Genomic DNA, 25,581 nt, shown 5'->3' on the forward strand with positions numbered 1-25,581 from the left:
GATTTAAATTATGCAAAATTGTTTGAGAACATGTCATGTTTAAACTGTTTATGTTTTATGAAACTATGTTTTGAATTTGAGAACATGTCATGTTGAAAATGTTTAGATTTTATGAAGAAAATATGTTTTGAATGATTTCAAAGTGTTGATAAAATGTTGGATTTGTTTAGTTTTAAGAGGACGTGATTTAGCAACTACATGATTTCAGCGTGATACAGTAATGAAATATATACTGGTCAAGCACGGAACATTGAGCATGTAGTATAGAGCATACATACCAGCAGTATCAGTATATCAACAGCATATCAGTATCAGCAGCATAACAGTATCAGCAACATAACAGTATCAGCAGCATATCAGTATCAGCAGTATTATTAGCCCAAGTTCATGCATAGCATATATAGCATTGTTTTATGAGTGATTTTTTTATGTTATGAGTAGCTTTTACTAGACGTATTAGTATGCATAAAAGTTTTACTGAAAAAGAGCTTATGCATATTTCTATCGGATGGTCGCATGTGTTAAGATCATACATTGTACTTGAAAGTACATGGATATGATTGCCCAAGTGCGAGTAATGGCATGTCTATGAGTAGGAAGGTTGACTGTTATTGTTCTTCAAGAAAGACGTGTTAGCATGATTGAGTTTAGCTCTAGTGCTCTCATGATCTATTGACGTTCAAGGCACGAAGCTGAAATACGATTAGAGATGGTGTTGCGAGTGTTTTGTTGACGGATGTTATCCTAGTATGGAAGAGTAAGATGCCATGTTCCTTGCTTAAGACTTATGTGTATATGTGATATCTGTGATGGAGTGATCGTGTGCACATATGTCTAAGCGACCGATGAAAAGTATTATTATAGAGGGGTCTATATATAGAATCTTCCAAGCGGTAGACTGGAATTTCTACATATGTTCACAGCTATATAATATGTTTTAAATATTTTTGGATAGTCGGTGTTTGCTGGATTAGCTATTGGTAAATTGTGGCTAATATAGTGCTCGCACGACTAAAAATAAAATAGAGGTTGGTTCTTCGTGAAAACTCAGTTAGTCTTATACCACTGAGATCTTAGTATGTTTTATGCTAAGACGGTGAACTCATTCTTTCACCTATGCGGATGTGGATACCACCACAACCGTGTAAATGATGTTTCTTTGGCCGCAGGTACTTCGATATAGTTGATGGGTTAGTAGCAGTGTGCTTGGGATATTATGACTGAAACTTGCCGCGACGGTTGTAATTGTCGGATCACGGGTTGTCCACTATTTTATAGGTCTGGTATGGCTTGTGACGCTTGTGTCACTTATTCTTTGTTAAGCCATTATTGTTATGTAATCATTGTGTTAATAAGACTCAAACTGATAGATATTAAATGACTCTTTATTGTAATTAATTTGTGATAGATGTATAAGTGGTAATTTCCGTTATTCAGGTTTATGTTTTCCGCTGCATAGTTAAATAGATGTTATTCTGATTATCAGGTGCATGTTATGAGACATGTACCATATGTTGGCTTTGCGACATATCGTCGTGCCACTGTGTGGACTCGTTTTACGTTTTGTATAAAAAAAAAAAAAAAAAAACGGGTCGTCACATAGAGCCCCCTATTTATAGGCTTGAAGAGACCTCAAAATCTGCTGAGATTTGGACTCTGGCTGTCGAGCGTCCGGATGGTTTTCTGTGGTATCCTTTCAGAAACAGCACAATTCTATCTTTGTGAGGTTTACGTCTGGATGGCTTGACCGAGCGTCCTGACGGTCTTCCCTAAAATCCTTTCCTCGTTCAAACGGAACTCTGAAATATTCTGAAATACTGGACATCGTCCGGACGTGTTGCCACGTCGTCCGGACGGCTTGCAAAGACTTCCCAAACAGTGTCGACTTTTGAAATTCAATTATGTGTTGAACAATGACTGACCTAGCGTTCAGACGGTGTTGGTTTGACATCCGGACGTCTTCAATGTTTATCTGTAAAACACTGCGGGGCGTCCGGACGCATTCAAAGGCTCGTCCAGACGGTTGCACAGGAACTGGCTGATTTGTCTTGGATTTTTGCAAGGACTCTTCATGGACATCTTGTAGAAGCTTCTGATCACTTATAGTCTTTGATTTGATCATTGTCTGAAAACATGAAGATACTTAATTGAAAACCAACAACCTGTTAAAATGCAACCATTACATAAAGTGTTTTTGTTTTATCCAGAATGTAGCCAATAAAAATACTAACAATCAAGTTAGAATGTAAGACTTAAAATCAAGTCCTATAAATAATCATTGTTTCCTTTTATCCTCAAAAAAATTGTGTTAAAAAAATAATGTTTTTCAATCCTATCTTCAAATTATTTCACAGATCATAGTCTATAATTTAGACAAGATTCTTGCATTCCATTGCAAGTTTTAACCTCAAATATAGTTCAGCTAGTAATCAAACATGTACTTAATATCTGATTCAATAAATCAGCCATTCCAAAGTCAATAAGGTTTCAACATCAATTATCAAAATCAGTTACCTTGTTCCTGATACCTAATTTAGGAACAACTTCCTTTTATCTACTACGTAGCATTTCTCACTTTCCTAAAAATCAACTAGGCATTGATATGGGCGATGTATCTTGACCTATTCTCCATATTGTCAATACATATATATAGAGTAAAAATTCCAAGCCTCGTTCCTCATTCATATCCTTTGCTATGATCTCAATTAATAGGAACTTATCATAATTATTTCATAATCATGTTTCTAATCATGTGAACTTCAAAGTGGCTTCACATATTATTTTCCAACATTAATCTTTCAAATTCTTTTCTATAAAGTCATCAAAATCCTTCCAATAACTTTGAACCATATATCTCATAATCCAATAATTAAAGATCACCTCACAAGTATAAACATATCATCAAATTTTCAATTTTTGGCTGATATCATAAAATCAGTATTCAATCATTTAAAAACTTCAAACTCAGCCAATATAAATCATTTAGCAAATCTAAATTAAAACTTGTTAATTTATTATAACAGATCATCAAGAATGATATCACGGAATCCTCAATCCATTCTGCTAAGATATGAAATTGCCATAATCATTATAACTCAATAGCCAAAGCAACTTCCATTTATCATCAAGGCTAATTATGAATTCAATTTCCTAACAATTTATCCCCTTAGCCAAAATTCATTTTAATCGAAACAGGGAATAAACTAAACCAACTCCACAATTCCATGAAAGTTTTGGTGAGTACTAACTCTACTTAACTTTTTAGTAACGAGAAGATTTACGTATATTTAACCAATAAGTGTACCTGGAGTGCGTTTGGTTTTCTTTGGTGTGAACATATGGATTCGTATTGAGTATGTAAATCTGACTTGCTAACCATTGCCTCCCTTAGGTGCTTCACTTTGCCATTGTTGTTTGGTCGTGGCCAAAGTCAACCAATCAACATTCAATCAAACATTAGTGACAAGGCAATCAATCGAGTAAAATGAAACCTATCATCTTACTTTTTCATATGACTTAAGACTCAAAGCAAATCAATCCTAATCACTAAGATTTTAATCTATGCCTCAATATAAAGTTCTCAAATATAAATATTTCCTCTAAAGATCAATTCCTTAACTTGTCATAGCATTCCTATCTCTAATCATTTAATCAGTAATCCATTGTCGATCTATACAACCTCAAAGTCTACTGATCAAGTTATTTTCCGTGCGTGTATATCATACATCATTATTCTTACTGAGTCATAGCAGTATAAATCAAAACACTTAAACGATTATCAGTACATACCTCAAAGCATTGCAGTCCTTTTCTATGCACTCACTATATTTCCCGAATCACATTTAATCAATCTTATAAGAGAGATGGAAGGAAATAATATTTTCCTATGTTTTAAGACCTTATTATTTCCTTTAAAATTTTATATAGTACCATGATCTTTTCCTTATCCTTGCATAATTACTATCATCCTCAAGAAACATTAGATTAGGTCATTCTATTTCAATTATGCAGTTAATTGATTTTTGAATCTAATAGTTAAAATATCTATCCACAAAATAGGGATTTCTAGGAGAATTGTTCTAAATAAAACACATATTCAATTTCTTATTTAACTTAGGTCCAGAAAACCTCAATAGTTTATCAATAAATAAATTCTAACTTCTCCAAAGTTTATCAGATGCCTAGGAAGATAATCTTTCCAAATTTCATCAAATTATTTAATCAACTCATTTCTTATATATCTTCAATATACATGAATAAGTAGTCTACAATTTATACATATATCCCCAAAAGATACTAGATAGGCACTCATCAGTCATAATATATCTTTCCTTACATTCTAGGGCTAATCGGGTATGCCTCAAAACCTCAATATTTATCTTTATTAATCCTAAAGTTATTCTTTACCATGGACATAGGAAAAGTATTACATGTAAGTACACAAAATATCAATAAAGTGCTTAACGAATTTATCAACTTAATATTCATAAATCTGCCAAGGTATTAAGCACCAAATTCTTTATCTCCAAATATCATTTCACGATTATATCTAAAAATAATACTAGGCATCAATAATCCTAATCATGAGATCATTCTTAGTACCATACCTCAAGCTTCTTATTCATTATCGGCACACTGCTTTCTTACTACTACAACCAAGGATCTCCTCCATTCCATGTTGAGACCATTATCATCGTGGAATCTTTATGTACTTAAAACATCCAAATTTGTTAATTTTAATAAAAGGATATCTATTCAACCCTATACTAATCAAATAGTTATCCAATCATTTATCTCATAACTTTAAAGATAAGACGAATAAATACTTAACATCTATAAAACTATGGATATGAAACTTGGAGGTCATATACGAAAAACCAAAGACATTTATTTATGGACATAATCGAAAGTGATACTATGTGTTATTCTACCAAGGGTATACTACCACCATACATATTTTTTACATGCATATCATTAACACATATTTTCGAAAAAAAAATCCATTGTATTAAACCTTTGTTTTTCATAAAGAAATCTCATTGTTTTTCGAAATCTTTTAAAGCATGTTAGTAGCACATGAATAAGCTTGAATTCTCATCCAGGAATAAGAGTTTAATTTCCTCTTATTCAATGGAGGGTCTCCATTGCTTTTAGACAAAAATACAAACCTACATGTATTTATTATTTTCACAAAACTTTTATTTTTAAGATTTTTTTATTACATCTAAGCCTTATTTGTAAACATTGTACCAATGTTGAAAGTTCATACTTGAAACATTTTTCTTTTAAAAATCAAAATCATTTCATATCTCTGATTTCATAGAATAATTATTGTTTAGCATGAAATCTTACCAATATGTTTTCTAACATGCAACAAAACATTGTGATGCACACATTCATAGCTCATCAATGGATGGAAGCATAAACAAGCATTCATCAAACAATACTATAGATTCGATTAAAGTCCACACAAAGTATTTTCAAAGTTTGAAAAGTGGTTTATATTTCCAATGGCTCTTATGTTATTTCTAGATTTCTAAGGTCAATTCTAAGGGTCTTAAGAGCAAACTGCTTTGATATCATATTGTAACACCCCGCTTTTTACAAAAAGCATAAGTAATTAAATCTGATTAATTACGTGACATTACTACATCAAAGATGATAAAATCTAGCAGCGGAATATATATTTTTTTATTTAAAGACTTAGTGTTTTGTAAATATTTTTCATTTTGAGTTGTTTGTTAATATTTTTGTTTTGGAAAAATAAAACAAAAGGGAGAAGAAAAAAAAAATTATCAAGCAAAGCCTAGTCTCTAGGGTTGGCATCAGTTGAGCACGAGTGACATACATCTTTTACCCTAATAATGCTACCCTTTTGCCATATAACTTCCCTCTTATGACTTGTATATTTATTACATAGGCCTCGTTTGGTTCGTAGAATAAACCCTTGAAATAGAATGACTATTCCTATGGAATAGTTATTCTTTTGTTTGGCATGGGTCTATTCTTTGGAATAGTTATTCCCATTGGAATAACTATTCTCTTACGAAGAGGAATACCAATTCCTCTAAAAAATGAGAAGAATAGTTATTCCAATGGGAACAGACAACAAATTTTAGGGAAAAAAAAAACTCTTTTTATTATTATTTTCTTTTTTTTTTTTTTTCAAAAAATAAAAAAGAAAAAAGCGAAACCCAACCTCCTACATAGTGGCTGGCCGACCACCCCAATAGGTGCTCGGCCACCCCCAGAGTAATTTGGGGGCGGTTGCAGCCACCCACCATTTTTTTTTTATTGTTTATTGTTTTTATTTTTTTATAATTTAAGTTTTTATTTTTCTAAAAAATATATATATAATGTGAGGTTTTATTTTAGTAATTTTGATTGGATTCCAATTAAAGTGTATGTGTTGTTACCAAAGTAAAGATTGTGAATAATCATTCAATTCTACTCTCTTTTATTCTTGGGAATAACTATTAATTTTTCCTTTTGAATACTCATTTCGTAAACCAAACGAGGCCATAGTGTTTTTATGTACAGAATCTATTTTTTAGTATAAATAATTTCACCTGCCATAATGCCAAATTTTGATATTGTTTTAAGTTTCAGCAAGTACCCTATTGGAATATACTTTTAAAAATAATAATAATAATAATAATAATAATAATAATAAACTATTCCTATATATTGAAAAGAAATCATAAATATGACTAGTTAATAAGACATTAGATTTAAACCCGTAAAATGGAGAGGAACAATTTCATGGTACATGATAGATTTTATAGATCTAATAGTGAATATGTTGCCACATATTTATAAATTTACACCATTAAATATAACAAAATAAAATCTGAAACGATGTCCTAATATGTTATATTATGATGTCATTTAAAACACTTCCAATTTGTTAATCTCATCGATATACCCAAAGACTTTTTCTTCAGCCTATTCTCTTTGATTCTCGGAAAGTACTGATCATGACTTCCCAAGCATTTTACCTCTAGAGTCAAGTCAATCACATTACATTATTCGTTGAGAGTATTGTTACCCTTCACACTTAAACAAATTACAATAGTCAGTGTGAAAGAGTAGCAATGCGGTGGGAAAATCCGCTCAGAATGATTGGTGGTCACTTGTTAGTGTGATAACCTCAGTAGTTTTGTACATAACATTTTTATCATACAAGAGCATTGCACAATGAAATAGTGGAAATTGTCTGCAACCTGAATTGGACTTGGTTGTCCTTTTGAAGTTTAGGTCAATAGGCAATGTATATAGAGATTCCCTAAAGTATTATATATTGTTTTTTTATTATTATTATTGAATTGAAGTATTATATATTGTTAATACCATAGGAAGAACTGCATCCACTGCTTGTCTGTACATTATGTTTGCTGATTGATTTTGGCCCAATAATTTTATGTTCAATGAACTAATCAATGTTCAAGATTTAGTTATCAGGAAGAGAAATTTATTGCTAAAATTATACAAGAAATGAAATGTGGAGTATTCTCAAGTGAACTTGGTAAGATAATTTGGTACCTCTACATCATTCATGTTCGGGGCTCTCATCTATTGCATGGTGCCACTAGTGCTCGACAGCTAACTAGTTTACTGTAAGAAGATGAATTCGGCTTGCTCACACATGGAAGATTGCTAGACTTGTTTTCCTGAGTACTTGTTAATATTTTTGCCATCAAATTCTTTCCGGCTCAAAATTTCCATTTGGTTCTGAGTTTCCTTTGGAAGAAGCAGAATTTTGAAGAAAAGAAATTTTAAAGATGCAAAATAGTGCTTCTGCTTGCAATCTAGTGTGATGGTTTAGGTGTGCCTGGGTGTGCTAGTGCAGAAGGAAAAGGGTGTCTAAAATGCCAGTGAACTTCTGGTATGTCTAACTCGAAGTTGTTTAAATATTTTAAGTATGGATACCTTATTAAATTTTTTAGTTGTGTTTTCACTCTATCCCTTGTTGAAATGATTTTGATAATTTTTTACACAAGTGGTTTGAATTCTGAACCAAAATTCTATGTAAACCCGGAAACCTATTTACTAATTCTAACGAATTACTCACCTCAGATTCTGTCCATGTACAGAAGTGATTTGTCTTCTGTGTTTGTTAGGTAGAATAGGTGCCTTTAACATAGGATTTTGTCAGAGGAAGTTATCATTTGGTGGAAGATGGTATCCGTCTGTTTGTGTGTTAAAAGTCATTATTGGGCCTAACTTCTCTTCTTTCTATACCATCCTTAGGCAAGATGATTTGTATTTCCTATTTAGAATTTTTTAATCATATCAAAGTATCATTCGATCTCTCCCTCTCTCTTCCGTATGATTTACAAAATGTGTTTAAGCAGGCAGCTCTTGGGCATTTAGGTGTGGACGGTGTAAAGATTTGCCTCAGACAAGACCTAATTATCCTACTTTTTCTTTAGTGATGCTTCTGGGAAAGTTCACAGGATATTTGAGTAAAATAGAAGGAAGATGATAAAGACAAACAGTATCAACTTTTTTGAAGGCTATCCACTCCAAAAAGTGCTCGATCACCACTACTGATGTTACATCACCATATGCAATTCTTAGACACCCTCTCCAAGCTGGGGCCATTCTGACTAGGGATGGTCGTAAAGCAAAGGTGGATGAGGTGTTGATGGTGATGATTCTTATCTCTGCCAAATGGGAGAGTGACATGTAAAGATGTATACATGCCAACAGAAATTGACACTGGAAAGTGCAGTCTTCATGTTTTCTTTTGGCTATATAATCTCCTGCAGTTCATTGCTTCCAGCCATACAAGCTCTCCTTGAAACAATACACAGCTGTTTGTGGGAAAGGAGCTAACAATGAAAATATCAAGCATCTCTAGCTTGAGGAGGATCCTGTTCTTGAAGTTGGGGAAGAGAATTTCTAGTGCTGGGTCTTCTGTCACCCTTGGGAGTGTCAAAAGAAGAACTTTACTGGATTGTTGGCATGGATCATATGTCTTGAGGCAGTTGGTGGGAAAGTTCAAATCGCAGTGGAAGCAAAATTTGGGTTGGCAAAGGAGCAGGGCACAGTACAGCTATGATCTTCACAGCTATTCTCTCAACTTTGACGATGGTGTCTTTAAATGATCATCTCTCTGACATCATGGTTGCCCATGATTTTTCTTTTTTCCTTTTAAATAAGCAATGATTTGTTCTAGAGTTTTTTTTTTTTTTTTAATTGTTTCAGAGGCCATTTATGGCGTATACACCAGGGTTGGTTGAATTCTTTATCAGTTTTAGTTTCCTTTTCTACTATGGTTGATGACTTGATGACGGAAAGATACCAACAATTTTGATGTCCGGATTGCTAACACTCCGGGCAATAAATGTGAGAGTTTTTATAGGGTTTCTCTCTCCAAATAGGTTTTGGACAATTTGCCAACCTGATCAAACAAATGAGTCTCATAAAAATTCTTTTGCATTTGATGTCTAGATACTTTTACATTTGCGGTCTAAATCCGGTTGATAACAGCTAGAATCATGGCAGAGAGAGAGAGAGAAATAGCATAATCTTATCCCTACTAAGTTAGCATTTTATTATGTCAAAGTTTTTAAAGATATGTTATTTGCACACAAATGGTACACACAACGCCTTTTGATCAATGGCACCTGTTGATCCACTCCTTCAACCTATATTCTATGGACCCAAATTCTTGGGCCCCAAACTCTGTCTTGGGCCAACCCTTTTAACTTTCCATTATGGACCAAAATCTACGACCTATCCTTAAATCCTGTTGTTCCGGGCCCTCCTCACCAAGCCCACAATAACCTTTTAATCCAACAGCTAAGATTCATTGATCAAACAGACTGCATGCAAATGACAAAGTTTTCTTTAAATTGGGTTAGAGAATATTTTTCAAATTTAATCTATTAAATTGATATGGATCTTTAAAAAATATGATTTTTTCAGACATTTTTAATAGAGCTTGCGTCTTTTTAAAATACATGATTTAATAGATTGAGTAGGAAGAATTTCTTGTTCCCTTACAAAAACAAAGAAAATGAACAACTAGGGGCCAAAAGTGTACTAATTCAGTTGAGTTTGTCTTTATCATGCTATGTAAAACTAAACATAAAGGAGTAATGCTACCACACTTTTTATTATATTTTTGTCCAATTTTATTAATGTGACACTTCTAATCAATCCTTAATCAGCCAAATTTGCAGATTAACAAATTAAGTAAGATAAAAATTTGATAAACATGTTGTATATAGTATTTGACAACAAAAAGAGACACAACTACATAGGGAACAACATTAATGAGTTGTGAAGCATGAGTTTGCCTTTTTGTCTGTTTATTCATTATGTATTCGTTAAGCCATATATAGTTAATCCACTTTAATCAATTACCTCATGAGATTTTCAAAAACAAGCCCCCACACCCCATGTGATCCACCCTTTATCTGCCCTCACCTCCTCTCTCAGTAATTCCACCAATTCCTCCCTCCCTCTACCTCTTTAGTGAGAGAGAGAATGCAAATGGGAAAACTCCTAAGATTTCTACTAATCTTCTCAAGCCTCTTCATTGCCTCAGTGGCTGCTGCAGATTGGAACATTTTGAACCATAAAAGGAGAAATAATGGGGTGGGATCTTCTTCAAGCTTGAAGAATTACTGTGAGAGTTGGAGGATCAATGTTGAGGTAAACAACATCAGGGGATTCGATGTTGTGCCCCAAGAATGCGTTGAGCACATCAAGAAATACATGACATCTTCCCAATACAAAGCTGACTCCGAGAGGGCCATTGAAGAGGCCAAGCTTTACCTGAGCAGCTGCTGTACTCTGAAAGGTGATGGTAAAGATGCATGGATCTTTGATGTTGATGACACCCTTCTGTCCACGGTGCCTTACTACAACAAACATGGATTTGGGTAAGTGCAAATTAAGTTATATAGCATTTTTTTATAGTTATTTGAAATTTTCAGATTGTTGTGTTTTGAATTAGGAGCTTCCAACTCCAAGCAAGTACATTGATAATAACAACATAAGATCTACAAGTTTCAAATCTAGGCAATATCAGATCGGATAGATTACCTTAGACACCTATGTTATTCAAAAAAAGAAAAAGAAAAAATACACATGGCTCCATTTGTTAATGCTTTTTTTTTTTCTAAATATATATATATATATATATATATATATATATATATATTTTAATATGACATAAAAGTAAAAAATGTATTTTGTGTCTTAAGTCATTTGTTAATGTTTTTATTTTGAAAAAAAAAAAAAAAAGGTGAAAAGAAGAATTATTTAACAAACAGTCTATTAGTTTTTTTTTTTTTTTTTTTTGGGAGGAAAAATGGATACTATTAGGAGTTGTCCGGCCCGACATAATTAAAACTGTAATCTTTAGCAAAGAGAATTAATGCAAACATCGAGTAAGTTTTTTTTTTTTTTTTTAACAAGGTTAATTTTCTTCAAATTAGATTTGACATTTGTCCGTAGCAAAGAGAATTCATTCAACTCAATTTATTAAGTTGACACTGTACATAATTTTAACATTTTTAATTCTAATAAATACTTAAAATAACTGAGTTGGTTAGAAGAATTTTTTACAGCTTAAATTAAAATTGCAAACCTAAACGGATCATTGGTCTCACCAAAAATAACTTTTTGTCAAGGCAAACTACTGAAAAAATAAAATAAAATTCTAACAGCTTCACCATTTTGCTGAAATTCGTTTTGGTGAGTGAACGTGAATCACCAACAATAAAACTCCCCCCCCCCCCCCCCCTTTTTATTCCTATTTTTTCGTTTACTCCTCTTTCTTTTTACGTGCACTGGTTGGCAGCAAGAATGCAGCCGCCCACCACGCAGGGTTGCTTATGGTTGTGATTCTGGTAGTGTTCTGTCTGTGTGAATGCAAATCCATGTTTTTACAGTTGAAGCACCGAATGGGTATTGGCCAAAATGAAGTGATTTTTGGTTGGGCTTTCTTTGAGTTTTAGTGTTGTTGTCTTGGTTTGGGGGGTTTTCTTTGCTTGGCCGATTTGGAGAGAAATGGGATGCTTGATTTTCTGTGGATGAGCTGCGAGTTTTGGTGAGAAATCTTGATTTTTTGTGGACCAGTGCCAGATTCCGGTACCGATTGGATTCCAGCGGCGGTCACCGCACAAGGATCCAGTGATCGGAAACCTTCGGCGGTAGATTCGGACTATTAACAAACTCTAATGTCTAACGATGACGGATTCCTACAAACGTATCTGCAAGAATGAAGATTTTAAATCTAAAAAATGATTTAAAACTGTAAATCGTTTTCCAAAAATTTAAAGAAATTTTTACGGTTAAAGTGAAAATGATTTCTGTTGACTATCATTTTCAGCTGCACCAAATACTAAAAAATATATAAAATATTTTTCAGAAAATATTTTACGTTCAAACAAACAGAACATTAAAACATATGGTTTTCATATGCATTTTTAATAGAATTAAAAGAAAAAATAGTCCTCATGTGAAAATCACATGTTTTAAACACATATTAATTTAATAGAATCAATTAAAGAAATTTCTTCCAACTTAATTTAGAGAAAACTTAGTCTGAAAAATGAAACATTGTCAAACGGGTCCAAAACATTTGAGTTCTTGGCACTAATTTTGTCTGTTCTGCATCAATTGACCTCATTGGATCCTCATTGGTCTCATAAAAATCTAATTAGGGGGGAGAAGCTGAATGCAACCTCTTTGGAAGCATGGATGAAAGAGAGCAAGGCACCAGCTCTTGAGCATACATTCAAGCTCTTCCATGAGATCAAAGATAGAGGGTTTAAGATCATCTTGGTTTCTTCAAGAAAGGAAACACTTCGATCTTCCACTGTTGACAACCTCATCAAAGTTGGGTACCATGGATGGAAGAGTCTAATGCTAAGGTATGTAACATGTTCATCCTCATTGAACCAAAAGAAGAAAGAAATAGATTTTGTTGATAAAAGCTTGACTACATATATCATGAAAGAGTCTCTCTTCTATGTATCAACTATATATATATAATTACAGGGGTCTTGAAGATGAATTTATGGAAGTGCAATGGTACAAATCCAAGGTGAGGCAAGAGTTGGTTAATGAAGGGTATCGCATTTGGTGCATTATTGGAGATCAGTGGAGCAGTTTTGAGGGCCCTCCCGGCGCAGAAAGGACATTCAAACTACCCAATTCCATTTACTATCTACCATAGAAGTCTACAGCATGTTCATTGAAGTAAAGCTTGTGTTCTTCTTCTGGATTGCCTCCAACCAATCTTATTATATCTTCATATATACTTGTTCAAGGCTATGAATATGAAATATTTGCTACTTTAATGCAATGTGGTGGCTGCAAATTAAACTTTAAAATCATGGAGGACATTTTCTCAAGGACAAATTGATTTTCAAGGTCTAAAATGTTTGCAAATTTCAAATAGCATCATTAATATAAAACGATATTGACACTAAGATAGTAGAGAGCTAGTGAAGAAAGAAACACCATTTAAATATTTGAGAAAACTTCACTTACTACATTTTTTTATCATTTTTACAATCACACTCTTAAACATTAAAAAGTGTTAATTTAGTATATTCATATTTTAATTTTTTTTTTTTAAAAAAAAAAATCATCTATATGTTAGGATTTTTCGTTACATTTTATCAAAAATTTCAAAATATCTTTTTTTTTTTGTTTAATAATTTTTTTTAAAAAAAATTCAGGCATAGGTATTGTTGTTACTGTTCACAATAATAATGAATAATATGGAATAAAAAAGAGAGAGCAAGACAAAAAAATCAAGATACAGATTTACATGGGTCGGCAATGTGCCTACGTCCATAGCAATGCGACTATATTTCAGTATATGATTTAGGGTTACAACATAACATGTTTATAAGAAAATCATAATAGTACGAACGTATGTATTTTGAAAAACTCCAAAATACCATGTATCGTATCGGCAGTACAAGTCGGTACCACGGGGGCTTTGCGATGCTCCACCAATTTCACCACTATACTGGTATTTTAGTATTACTCTCTATATCTAAGAGAATATGAGCCACTTGTTCCAATAGGTATTTTTGAAAATTCCATTAAAATCCTGACCAATTCATAAATCTTTGTAATTTTATTCTTCTTTTTTTCTTTAAAAAAAAAAATGAGATATTTTAGAAATTTTGACACCCATTTGTTAGGATTTAACCGGAAGATCTAAGGGAGAGATAAAATTAAAAAATTAAAAATTAAAAAAAGTAAAAGATAGATAGATAGATTAAATTGACATTTTTTAAAGTTTATGGATATAATTGTAAAAATAATGAACATGTTGAGTAGTAAGTGAAATTGTTGCTTAAGAAGAGAACTCTTGCCAGCCTTGCCAGTGCTGATCAAAGCAATCTCCTGAAGTTGCAAAGAGGTTAATTCGGTCCAATTGGAGAGAAAATAGCACACCAGAGAGCAAATTAGCAGATAATTAACCCAAGTCTGTAATTTTAGTGAGGTTGGTCATGAAGGACAAAGGCAATTCCCCGTTTGATTAAATTTCGGGCTCTCAATAAGTGAGGCCTATATCTTAATTGTGAATGGTTGGTGCCAATTAAACTGGAGATAGAGTATATTGGCCATATTTGATCAAGACTTGTAGCAAACATATGGCCATATTAAAAAAAAAAAAAAAAAAAAAAACAAAAAAAAAAAAAAGAAAAAAAAAAAGAAAGACTATTAATTAAGAGAAATGCTAAAGCTCATTCTATTGTCTTTCTTGTGTCCTTCTGGATGATATGGATTTAAAAATAAATAAATAAATAAAATTATCTCAAAATGTGACCTATGAAATGCAATTTTTTAAGCAAAAAAATTAATCTACGTCATCCAGAAAGACGCTAAAAAAAAGCTCTAGCATTTCTCATTAATTAACTGATTAAATTCATTCTTTCATATCAACTTAAATTTTTAGAATAATTAATGATTTTAACATTATGATAGCAAGTGTCATAACCACTATGTCTTTGTGAGTAAAACTTCTTACGCGTGACAAATTTTTTTATTTTTCTATACAAATTCTTTTTACTTTATATCACATCTATCACTTTTTACTAATTTCAAAATTAACAACCCACTATCTTGTTTTGCACAGTACTTTGCCAAACAAGGCATTCGTCTTAAATACCAAGTTTGTCTTTTGTCACCGACAACTGGTTTGGTCTTAAATATCGTTTTGAATTTGAGTTACAAAATGGAGTGTCAAGGTTCATAATGCATGCACCTATACATTAGAAGAAACTATCAGGAGGTGGAAGCGTATGTGCTCACAAAGTGTCTCGTCAAGTCTGCTTGCTATAACTATCACAATTTCAATTTTCAATGACCAAACAGTAGTCACATGCTAAGGTGTTAAATAAATAGATATTTGTTACGATATCCTAAATACCAAAAAACCTGCTGGCTATCACAACATCAATACCCTAACATTAAATCACATGCTGAAGTCAAACACATTACATTATTTGTTTATGAACCATTTTTTTTTCCCCCTTGACACTGGCTTTCTTTATTAAGCATTTGAGCTAAATAGTCTCATATTACTGATTTTTTCTATGGCTGCTCAAAAGCTGCTTTTGACTAGGTGGAAATTATGGAAAAGTTGACTTTGACTAAGTGGAATTCTTGGTATCTGGATAGCTTGTCAGCTTCCCAGGATGGTTCCTGGAATTTGGAAAGCATACACAAGCCGACATGGCTGCTAGTGACAATCAATTAACAAGTGACCACAAATCATACTGAGGGGACTATCCCACCACATAGAAAAATCAAAATAGAATAAACACAATTAACATAGATGAAGGAATATGGCCAATATGTTTGCTACAATTCTTGATCAAATATGGCCAATATGTTCTTCCACTCTGGCATGCACCAACCAATATAACTCCTATGTGGAAAGAACTTTTGCTGCTTTTGAAAGCAAATTTCCAATTTCCACGTGCAATGAGTTTATTTCCATGAATGAAGCTAATAATTGCTTTTCAAATACTAACCAAAAAGTCTAGGTGCATTATGAACCTTGACACTCCATTTTGTAAGAAAAATGAAGCAAGCCAAAAAAATAAAAAATAAATAAAAAAATAAAAAAAAAATTCATCATCAGTGCACGCCTAAACAAGTTGATGCTGGACAGATGAAGGGAAAAGGAAAAGGGATTAAGTTGCACAATTCAAAGCAAAGGGAAATTTGGTATCGTCTCACTACCGGAAAGAATAGAGGAGGAAGAGAACTTAATGACTAAACCTGCAGCATAGACAGAGAAAGAAGACGCAGAAGAAGCAAGAGGAAGAAGCTGCAGCAAGGGTCTGCTTCTGGACAACTGATAGGGACAGAGGATGCTACTAGGAGACTGCTCAGACCGTTATTTTTGATTTTCCATCCAACATAACAGTCAAAATTGACGGATGTAGCTAAATAATAACAAATTGATAGTTTGAATGGTCAAATCATAACACTTGTCAATTTGTGGTGCTATAGACAGAGAAAGAAGACGTAGAAGAAGCAAGAGGAAGAAGCTGCAGCTAGAGTCTGCGTCTGGACGGCTGATAGGGACAGAGAAAGCTACTAGGAGACTGCTCAGACCGTTATGTTTGATTTTTCATCCAACATAATGGTCAAAATTGACGGATGTGGCTAAATAATAACAAATTGATAGTTTGAATGGCCAAATCATGACACTTGTCAGTTCGTGGTGCTTTATTGAAAATGATTGTTAGTTAAAGGGGCTAAATAATATTTAACCAGTTTATTTTATATCTAAAAAAGTTTGATGTGCATTTAATTGGAAGATTTCCCTCTTTCAAGTCAATCCAAAATTTTAGAAGTATAGGAAGAAAAGTTTGTCACACATTAGCTAGATACAAAGATGTCAATTTGTTTATAAGGAATCCTCTTCACTTAACAATAAATTGAAGTGAACAAGAAGAGAGCTAGACGCTCGTGTCACCGTCACGTGACACATGCAAGGCCAATGGGCTTTGGGGACTATGGAGAGCACTTTACACTTTGCACGTGCACATCAGAGCAAGAAGCAATTGAGGAGCTCTAATTGATCTTGAAAAATTAACAGTTGACTATATAGTAGTCTCGGTCGACCGAGCTGATGTATCATGGCCCCCATACAAAAAGCCAAAAGCCTCGGCAAAAGCTCGGCTGGCCGAACCTTGTCATTTTAAATGAAAAATCAATGAAAACCTAAACATTTTCTACCGATTGGAAGGGTTTAATATGCGATTTATGGTGTCTATTAAAGTGGGTTTCGTGGTTACAATTTGTGGCCATTGGATCAAACGATCTTGGACATCTAGATGTGTTCAAAATCACAATTAATATGACTATTTGGTCATAGGCAAAGACACAATCTCATAGCTCCTATGTTTTTCTCCTACAAACTCATTTTTTGTCTTATTCTCTACATAAGGTGTTTTTGTTATTGTATCTTGAGAACTATTTTGTCAAATCCCCTAACGATAAGCCAGTTGTAACCCAAATACCAAAATGCCTTCATCTTGGTTTGACTACAATAAAAGGCTAAAACATGATGATAGAAAATATTATTTAGAATCTCTTCAATGTCATTTACGCATTGAAAAATATTTTAGGAATAGACATAGAAATGCCTATTCTGATGTGAAAACAAAAGTTAATGTCATAGACATTGACAAGAATATCAAGAAGAATAAATTGCAGGCCAATAACAACAAAAAGTTCAAGAAAAATGGCTCAAATCCCAAATACCAAAACAATAATAATAATAATAATAAGAACATTGTTTTGAGTGTGCAAGCAAGGGCATCGCTCGTATCAATGTCGATATAGGAAAAAAGAAGTGAATGCCATGAATGAAGATCTTGTTGCGACGATAACCAAAGCCCATCATGTGAGATTCGAGAGTGGATGGTGGCTAGACACTGGAGTTATTGTTCATATCTCGAAGGGTAGAAGTCTTTTTAAGACTTATGAAGTGATTGATGGTGGGATTGATCAAGTGAAAATGGGTAACAACATTCGAATCAAAGTCATTAAAAAATTATCTATTGTGCTTAAGTTCACTTCAGGAAAAGAATTGACTTGTGTGAATTTGGTGAATTTAGCCCACTAGTCCTAAATTCATAAATTGATTAAGAAAAAAAATCCACTTCATAGTTTATTTAATAATTATGAGTTGGGGGTATCACATGCACACTCTAATTAATTTCTAACAAATTGTCTATGCCTTTTTTTCATCAATCACATTATGAATAACTTGGACAAATTACATGCACTTGCAACTTTGACATTCATCTCTTTTCATTCATCATCACCTATCTTTTGGAGTTTTTTCGTTTTTTTCAATAACACCTTGTTGACTCTTTGCTGAATCAAAAGATCGTTCATTAAAGAGAAATTATTCATGCCATTTAACTTCTCAACTTTATACTTGTGCAATTGCGCTCGCTATATTTATTGTAATCTTCAATCTGAATACCGAACCTTAGCTTTCATATCACTTATTGTGCAAAAGGCAACAATTACAATAAATAAAACAAAACATTCATACATATTATTATATAGACGGGAAAATGCATGCGATAATAACTTGATGATGAATATGCAGCCGCACCAATAATTAAGTTCATGTGGATATATATTGATGGTTTATGGTTCATATTTTATGGGATTTACTTTTAATTATGAGTGGCCATGCATATGCATGTTGTTGTCTATATATACGTAAATATTATTAATTCACAAACCACTTTTTTTTTTTTTTTTTTTTTTTAACAAATAGCATGTGCTATTTAACTTTTAAGAGCCCAAAGGCTACATCGTGAGCAATGAGGGACATACCCCCTACACACTCTTAAGTCAGAAGGATTTGACTTAAAAAATAATTACAAATGTAGAATTTCAAATTTCACTAAAATTACAATCAGCCCCGTAACAAAGAAAATTCTAGTAAAACTTGAGCCACACATAAGCAATTGTACCTAGAAACAAGAGAATACACAACACAACTAGCAAAAAATACAATCCAAAAACGTCAGAGGGGAAGCACTGTCTTCGCCGGAGACCGGCGCGTGAACAACACGCGCCACCCCCAAAAACCTCCAGCCAACAGATCGGCCTCCCAGTGCCCGACCGCCGCCTTTGCACGGCGAAAAAACACCGGAACGAGACCTCCACGCGCCGGTCGAAGAGAAAGCTTCACTGGCGCGTGACAATCACGCGCCGGTTACCGATGATCCCGACAGCCGAAAACAAACAGCGGCGGAGCAAGAAGACGCCGGTGAACCCATCTGGGCAGCGCGTGTCTCTAGAAAGCCAGTGGAAAAACGTAGATCTAGCATCAAAAGTTGAAACAGTTTAGGCACAAATACGCTCCACTGGCGAGACAAAACGAAAACAAGAACACCCCGCCGGACGCTTCGGGAAAGACCTCCTGCCAGAGAACGAGAAGAACAGAAAAGAAAACAAACACAAGTAACACAAACTCTAGAGCCCAGAGGACTCGGAGAACAAAACTCCACAGCCTAAACGACTGGGAGAAAGACTACCTTCCCCATCGTACATACCATGGAGGAAGCAAAAAAATTCCACCGGGGAAGGGAGGCTTAGAAGCCCCCCTTCCTGGTGATCAACAGTTTGCTAGTTTGTATTCAGAAGAAGACGCCCACGAGAGACAGAGAGAGAAAGGTCCAAAGTCAAAGGAAGGAAATTGTCACAAACCACTTTTTGGTGTGAACATCATCAAATTGTAGATATGTGGCAATATATATACCATTAGATCTGTAAAATCTATTGTGTATCATGAAATAATTTATCTCAATTTCAAGTGAAATGGAAATGACGGATTTGAATCTATTGTCAAAATATATAGCCTCTCATATTTATGATATCTTTTTAATATAGGACTTCTTTCTTTCTTTTTTAACTACTGTATATTCCAATAGGGTATTTGCTAAAACTCAGAGAATCTCAAAATTTGGCTGATTATGGCAAGTGAAATCATTTATAGTCAAAATTAGATTATGCACATGAAACACTATGGAAGAAATATACTAGTTATAAGAGAGAAGTTATATGGCAAAAGAGTACCACTATTAGGGCTCAAGATTGCTGTCACTGACTCACTAATGCTCAACCAGACGTTAGCCATAGAGATTATTCAGAAATACAAAAGATTATATTAGTATACATGGGGCCTCATGGTCCAACATTTTCATTTACTAGATGCTACACGAATGCCAATTTATTCTATTTCTGAAGGCTTTTGAGGTTGCTAATGGTCATCGTGTCCATTGGGTACGAATTACAAGCTTGGGTTCGAGCTGACAATTCTTGTGCCACAAAACGCATGGTGGGTCGTGACTCTAGCTTGTCATCCACGCATTGTAAGGCTACAGCCACCACAAATGCCACCTCCTGCGCCATTTGGCCTGTGGGTTGTGGGAGTCCTTGGTCTAGCACATCCTTTAGAAAAAATTCTACAGTGTCGGAAACTGGCATTATTGTTGTTGATTTGGATGATGACAGAGAAGATAGGAGCTCCCTTGGGTGCCTTCCCATCATAATTTCTAATGCCACCACTCCAAAGCTATAGACGTCGCATTTATCTGTTACTCGCATCGTGAATGCAAGCTCTGCACATCCATAAAACAAGATCGACATCCATTTAATGATAGAATATGAGCATGAAAACACATAAAATTGGCTACACACTTCCTAATATGAGAAGCCATCCACCGAATGAGGATCCCTTGCAATTTTCCATCTGAATTATAACGAATTTTAGAGAACCCGATCCTACTCCATTTATAGTTATAGTTATTATACAAAAGTAGTCTATCCTAAGACAAATACTTGAAATGAGCAGTACAAAAATGCAGAAACTAGATTGTTAGCTTACCCGGAGCCATGTAGCCATAAGACCCAGCAATTGTTGTCCAGTTAGTTGTATCTGAACTCATCAATCTTGCAGTGCCAAAATCCGAGAGTCGGGGTTCAAACTCTGACTCCAGCAATATGTTGTTCATAGTTATGTCTCGATGCACAATTTGAAGAGAGCAATCATGGTGCAAGTAAGCAATTGCATGAGCCACACCTTGCACAATTTTCACCCTTCTACCCCAGTCTAGTTCTGCTTTCCCTCCCACCCCATACAATACATTTCTCAAACTGCCTCTCTCCACATATTCATAAACCAAGTACATGCACCCCTTAATGGAACAGAACCCATAAAGCCTAATGATATTGCGGTGCCTGACTTCTGTCAACACACGAATCTCATTCTCAAAACTCTTGCGACTGGCTACTGGGATGTCACTGGAGTCTGACATGTTAAGTCTTTTAACTGCAACAATCTGACCTGTTGTCAATGCCGCTTTGTAAACGCTTCCAAATCCTCCTTTTCCAATGCAGTACTTCTCATGGAAGTTTTCTGTGGCCTTCACGAGATCCCCGAATGTGAATTTACCTTCTCTTTCCCATATTAGTGACTCAGCCTTCTCATCATACTCTCCAATTGTTCTGCTTTCTTCATCGAGGGGTTTTGTCCTCCGATAACATATTATGAGTCCAGCAACAATGATTGCAAGCAGCAATAGGCCACAGATAGGAACGAGGACAACTATTAGAGTTGTATTAGAATGTTTTTTCTTTCTGGAATCTGTGTAACAAGGAGATAGTCCTTCTGCATCTCCACACAAACCTGAGTTTTCAACATAAGCTTTCGCAGGTGCATCTTTGAAAACTGGACTAGTTGGGATCGAACCTGTTAAATTGTTGTATGAAAAATCAATGGAGGTATTGCGTAGACTAACCATGCCGGTAAACGATGATGGGATTTCCCCTGAAAGTTGGTTATGTGACACATTAAGACTCTCCAATGATGAAAGCTTTGCAAGGTTTTGAGGAATATTTCCTGAGAGTCGATTGCTGCTGAGGTCCAACAATGACTGCAACGCGACTAAGTTACCAAGCTCGGATGGTATTACCCCTGACAGGTTGTTGTTGCTCAAGTCCAAGGACAATAATTTACCACAATTCCCAAGTTCTTTTGGTATGTTCCCAGTCAAACTGTTTCTAGACAAATCAAGATTGCTAAGTTCACTCAAATTGCCTAGACTCTGAGGAATCTCTCCTGTCAAATGGTTCCTGCCCAGATTGAGCTTGTACAGCAGGCTTAGATTTCCAAGTACAGTTGGAATTTCCCCGGACAATTCGTTGGAGTCCAGATTCAAATCCTGCAGTTGAGTCAACTTTCCAAGCTCTACTGGGATTTTTCCAGAAATTCTGTTTCTATCCATCTGCAAATTGGTGAGAGATTCACATTCTCCCCATGCCGGTGAGATTTCACCAACAAATTGATTGTGACTAAGATAAATGACACTAAGATTTTGATGAAATCCAAAAGCATTTGTAATGTTTCCATTGAATCGGTTCCCATCAAACCGCACCCTTTGTAGTTGATCGCAATTTCTCAAGCACTCTGGCAATGGCCCTGTGAAGTTGTTGCTAGTCACTGTGAAATGCTGAAGACCAAAGCTGCTGCATAATTCAGGTGGCAATTCTCCAGAGAAATTGTTGTTGGAAAAGCCAACGCTGCTCAGATTACTATACTTCCCAAAGTCACTCGGAATAGTGCCCGAGAAGTTATTGGTGAAAAGAGAGATTACCACCAAATTAGTGAGGCGAGAAATGGTGTCCGGCAACTCCCCATAGAGTTGGTTAGTGTTGAGATCAAGAGTCTGCAGCGATGTCATATTTCCAATCTCCGATGGGATTGTGCCAGTGAGATTATTGGAGTAAAGTTTTAAGACTGTAAGGTTTGTGAGGTTCCCAACTGTCAGAGGAATTGGACCAGAGAGGTGGTTTTGTGAAAGGTCTAATGCCAGCAAATCTTTCAAGTTCCCAATCTCGGATGGAATTGAGCCAGAGAACTGATTTTTAAACACAGAAAGATATTGGAGCTTTGTCAATAGGCCTATTTCCGGCGGAATTTCTCCAGTGAAATGATTCTCCACAAGTTCCAAAGAGGTTAACTCGGTCCAATTGGAGAAAAAATACGGTGAGATCACACCAGAGAGGGATTTGCTAGATAAACTCAAATGTGTAATTTTAGTCAGGTTGGTCAAGGACAAAGGCAATTCCCCAGTGAATGAATTTTGAGCCAGGGACAAGAAGGTGAGATTTGTACAAAACCCAAGCTCAGAAGGAATTGTAGAATTCAAGCTATTCGTACTAAGATCGAGTATCCCGAGCTCCTTGAGCTGGCCTATTGAAGAAGGAATTAGACCACTGAAATTGTTTTTTCCTAGAAGAAGATGTTTGAGCTTGGAAAGGTGGGAAATGTTTGGTGACAATGGTCCTTGGAATAAATTTTCAAAAAGATCAAGGTATTCAAGATTGCCCAGATTGGTAAATACAGATTCTGGTATTGGTCCGGTCAACTGATTCAGGGACAAATCCAAGGACGTCAAGTTCTTACAATCAAGTATAAATCCTGGGAACCCTGAAGCGAGTTTACTGGAATTGATTCCAAGATGGGTCAACAATGGCATGGCAGAAAACTTAGACCAATCAGGATTTACTAAGTTGTTTGATCCAAGGTCTAAGTACCATGCCTTTTGAAGATTGCTAATCTGATATGGGATTGTCCCATCGAGAAGGTTGTCGAGAAGACTTACATACTGAAGCTCCGTTAGCCGGCCTATCTCCGAAGGTATTGGTCCACTGAGATTGTTGTGGCTGAGGTCGAAGCGGGTGAGATTAAGGAACGGAGTGAAGTTGAAGTGGGCCAGTGTTCCGTTGAGCTTGGCACCTGAGAGGTCTATCTCGGAGACTGTTCCGGTTGAGTCGTCGCAGGCAATGCTTGTCCAGTTGCAAAGGTTGTTGAGGTTGGCGAGGGACCATGAAGTGAGAAGAGGGGGAAGAGGGGAGAGGCTGTTTTTCCATTTGACAAGAGCTTCTGCTTGTGTTGCTGGTGATGCTGTAATCTGTAATGAAAGTGTGGAGAGCAAGAGAAGGTGAAGGGAAAGAAGATGAGGAGGATTGGGATTTGCTGCCATGGCTGCCTTTCGACTTTTATCAAACTATCAAACAGCAAGATGTTAACAAGGTGGCAAAATCAGATTATATACGCACTCAAAGTAAACAAAGTGTTGCTTTATATAAATACGCAATGAAAACAGAGTCTTGCATGCTGACGTGCAGTTATTAGTCTGTTAATTTGTCTTTGCTTTGCATTCTGAGGTGCAGTTACGTTTCTTATTTTTCTCTCCTGCCGTGCGGTACTTTCTCTTCACAGGACAAAAAAACTCCTTTCTGTTCTCCGACTCCAAATACAAGAGTCGTGTACAAATATGAATAGAAAAGTCAAAAAAAAAATAATGGAACCCACCTTGACTTGATGAGAGTGAAAGCCTCACGTCCACGTGTTCAAATGTTAATATTGACAGATGTGGCCCTTCCTTTTATTTTTTTCGTGAAGGGCCATCTGGCCCTTCACTTTAAGCATGTGGGGCGACATGTATTAATTATTCCTTTTTTTACTTTTCTTTGGTTTTCTTTTTCTGATTTTTCTTCTTTTTTCTGATTTTTTATTTTTTATTTTCTAATACCTTTTCTTTTATTTAGACTTTAACAAAGATTCTCTTAAATTTTATTTTATTTTGTTACCATTTACAAGTTCATAGAATAACTTTGTTTTATTTTACCATACTAAATAAACTTATTTTATTTAATCCTGATAAATCCATTTTATAAACTTTTGTCTTTTAAAAAAATATTATCTTACATTTTAAATACACCTAATTAAGTTTAATTTATTATTTACTCAAATTTACACTTTAATTGTTAAATAATTTTTCAGACATTACAAGAAATCCCGACTGGTCTAAGTTTTCTGCCATGCCATTGTTGACCCATCTTGGCTTTAATTACAGTAAACTCGCTTCAGGGTTCCCAGGATTTATACTTGACTGTAAGAACTTGACGTCCTTGGATTTGTCCCTGAATCAGTTGACTGGACCAATACCAGAATTTGTGTTTACCAATTTGGGAAAGCTTGAATACCTTATGTTAGGGAAATATTTGTCCCCTCTTTAGAGTGGGGCCAGGTTAGCCCGTCAAGTTGGATTTGGAACTCCGGACTCCGGATTAGTCCTCGGACCTTGAGCCTTGGTCACTAGCAGCCTTCAGTATTTATAAGACCAGTCAAATCAAGTCAGAAAAGATGTTGGACGCCTACATAGAGCCTTGTGCTTGGCAGGGGCATAATGGACATATAACATGCAAGGGTATAAAAGGGAGTATCAGGACTATTTGACGAAAAAAAAAAATCTATTATTCTCTCGTGCTCTCTCTCTCTCTCTCTCTCTCTCTCTCTCTCTCTCTCTCTCTCTTTTTCTCTCCTTTTCATACAAATACTTGACTGACTTGACCGTCGGAGGAGGATTCGCCGGCCAACCCCGGCGGGTCTTTCTTGTTTTGCGGGCCAAGACACGAACGAATGGATGTCTCTGATGATGCCACGTCACCGGCCAAAAATTGCATCAACACCTTAATCTTTTT

The 25,581-nt window shown here is 35.2% G+C and overlaps 2 protein-coding genes across 2 annotated transcripts; one reads left to right on the forward strand and one right to left on the reverse strand.

The window, feature by feature from the left end:
* Positions 1-10,232: 10,232 nt before the first annotated feature.
* Positions 10,233-13,327, forward strand: LOC133858108 (acid phosphatase 1). Its single transcript, XM_062293556.1, has 3 exons — positions 10,233-10,895; positions 12,684-12,893; positions 13,021-13,327. Exons 1-3 carry the CDS (start codon positions 10,498-10,500, stop codon positions 13,196-13,198), a joined length of 786 nt encoding a protein of 261 aa, XP_062149540.1. The 5' UTR covers positions 10,233-10,497; the 3' UTR covers positions 13,199-13,327.
* Positions 13,328-20,172: 6,845 nt separating this feature from the next.
* On the reverse strand, positions 20,173-24,121 carry LOC133857550 (MDIS1-interacting receptor like kinase 2-like). The gene is made up of 2 exons (XM_062292817.1): positions 20,918-24,121; positions 20,173-20,651 (listed from the first exon to the last, which is right to left on the reverse strand). Exons 1-2 carry the CDS (start codon positions 24,075-24,077, stop codon positions 20,266-20,268), a joined length of 3,546 nt encoding a protein of 1,181 aa, XP_062148801.1. The 5' UTR covers positions 24,078-24,121; the 3' UTR covers positions 20,173-20,265.
* Positions 24,122-25,581: the final 1,460 nt, after the last annotated feature.

The sequence above is a fragment of the Alnus glutinosa genome, chromosome 14, assembly GCF_958979055.1.
Source record: "Alnus glutinosa chromosome 14, dhAlnGlut1.1, whole genome shotgun sequence".
NCBI classification, from domain to species: domain Eukaryota; kingdom Viridiplantae; phylum Streptophyta; class Magnoliopsida; order Fagales; family Betulaceae; genus Alnus; species Alnus glutinosa.

Excerpts from the sequence above, each read along its gene's own strand:
- LOC133858108 (XM_062293556.1), top strand. The coding sequence starts at position 10,498 with ATGCAAATGGGAAAACTCCTAAGATTTCTACTAATCTTCTCAAGCCTC. Across the intron at positions 10,896-12,683 it reads TACAACAAACATGGATTTGG|GGGGGAGAAGCTGAATGCAA; the intron begins GTAAGTGCAAAT and ends AAATCTAATTAG. Across the intron at positions 12,894-13,020 it reads TGGAAGAGTCTAATGCTAAG|GGGTCTTGAAGATGAATTTA; the intron begins GTATGTAACATG and ends ATATAATTACAG.
- LOC133857550 (XM_062292817.1), bottom strand. The coding sequence starts at position 24,077 with ATGGCAGCAAATCCCAATCCTCCTCATCTTCTTTCCCTTCACCTTCTC. Across the intron at positions 20,652-20,917 it reads TTATGGCTACATGGCTCCGG|AGCTTGCATTCACGATGCGA; the intron begins GTAAGCTAACAA and ends ATGGATGTGCAG.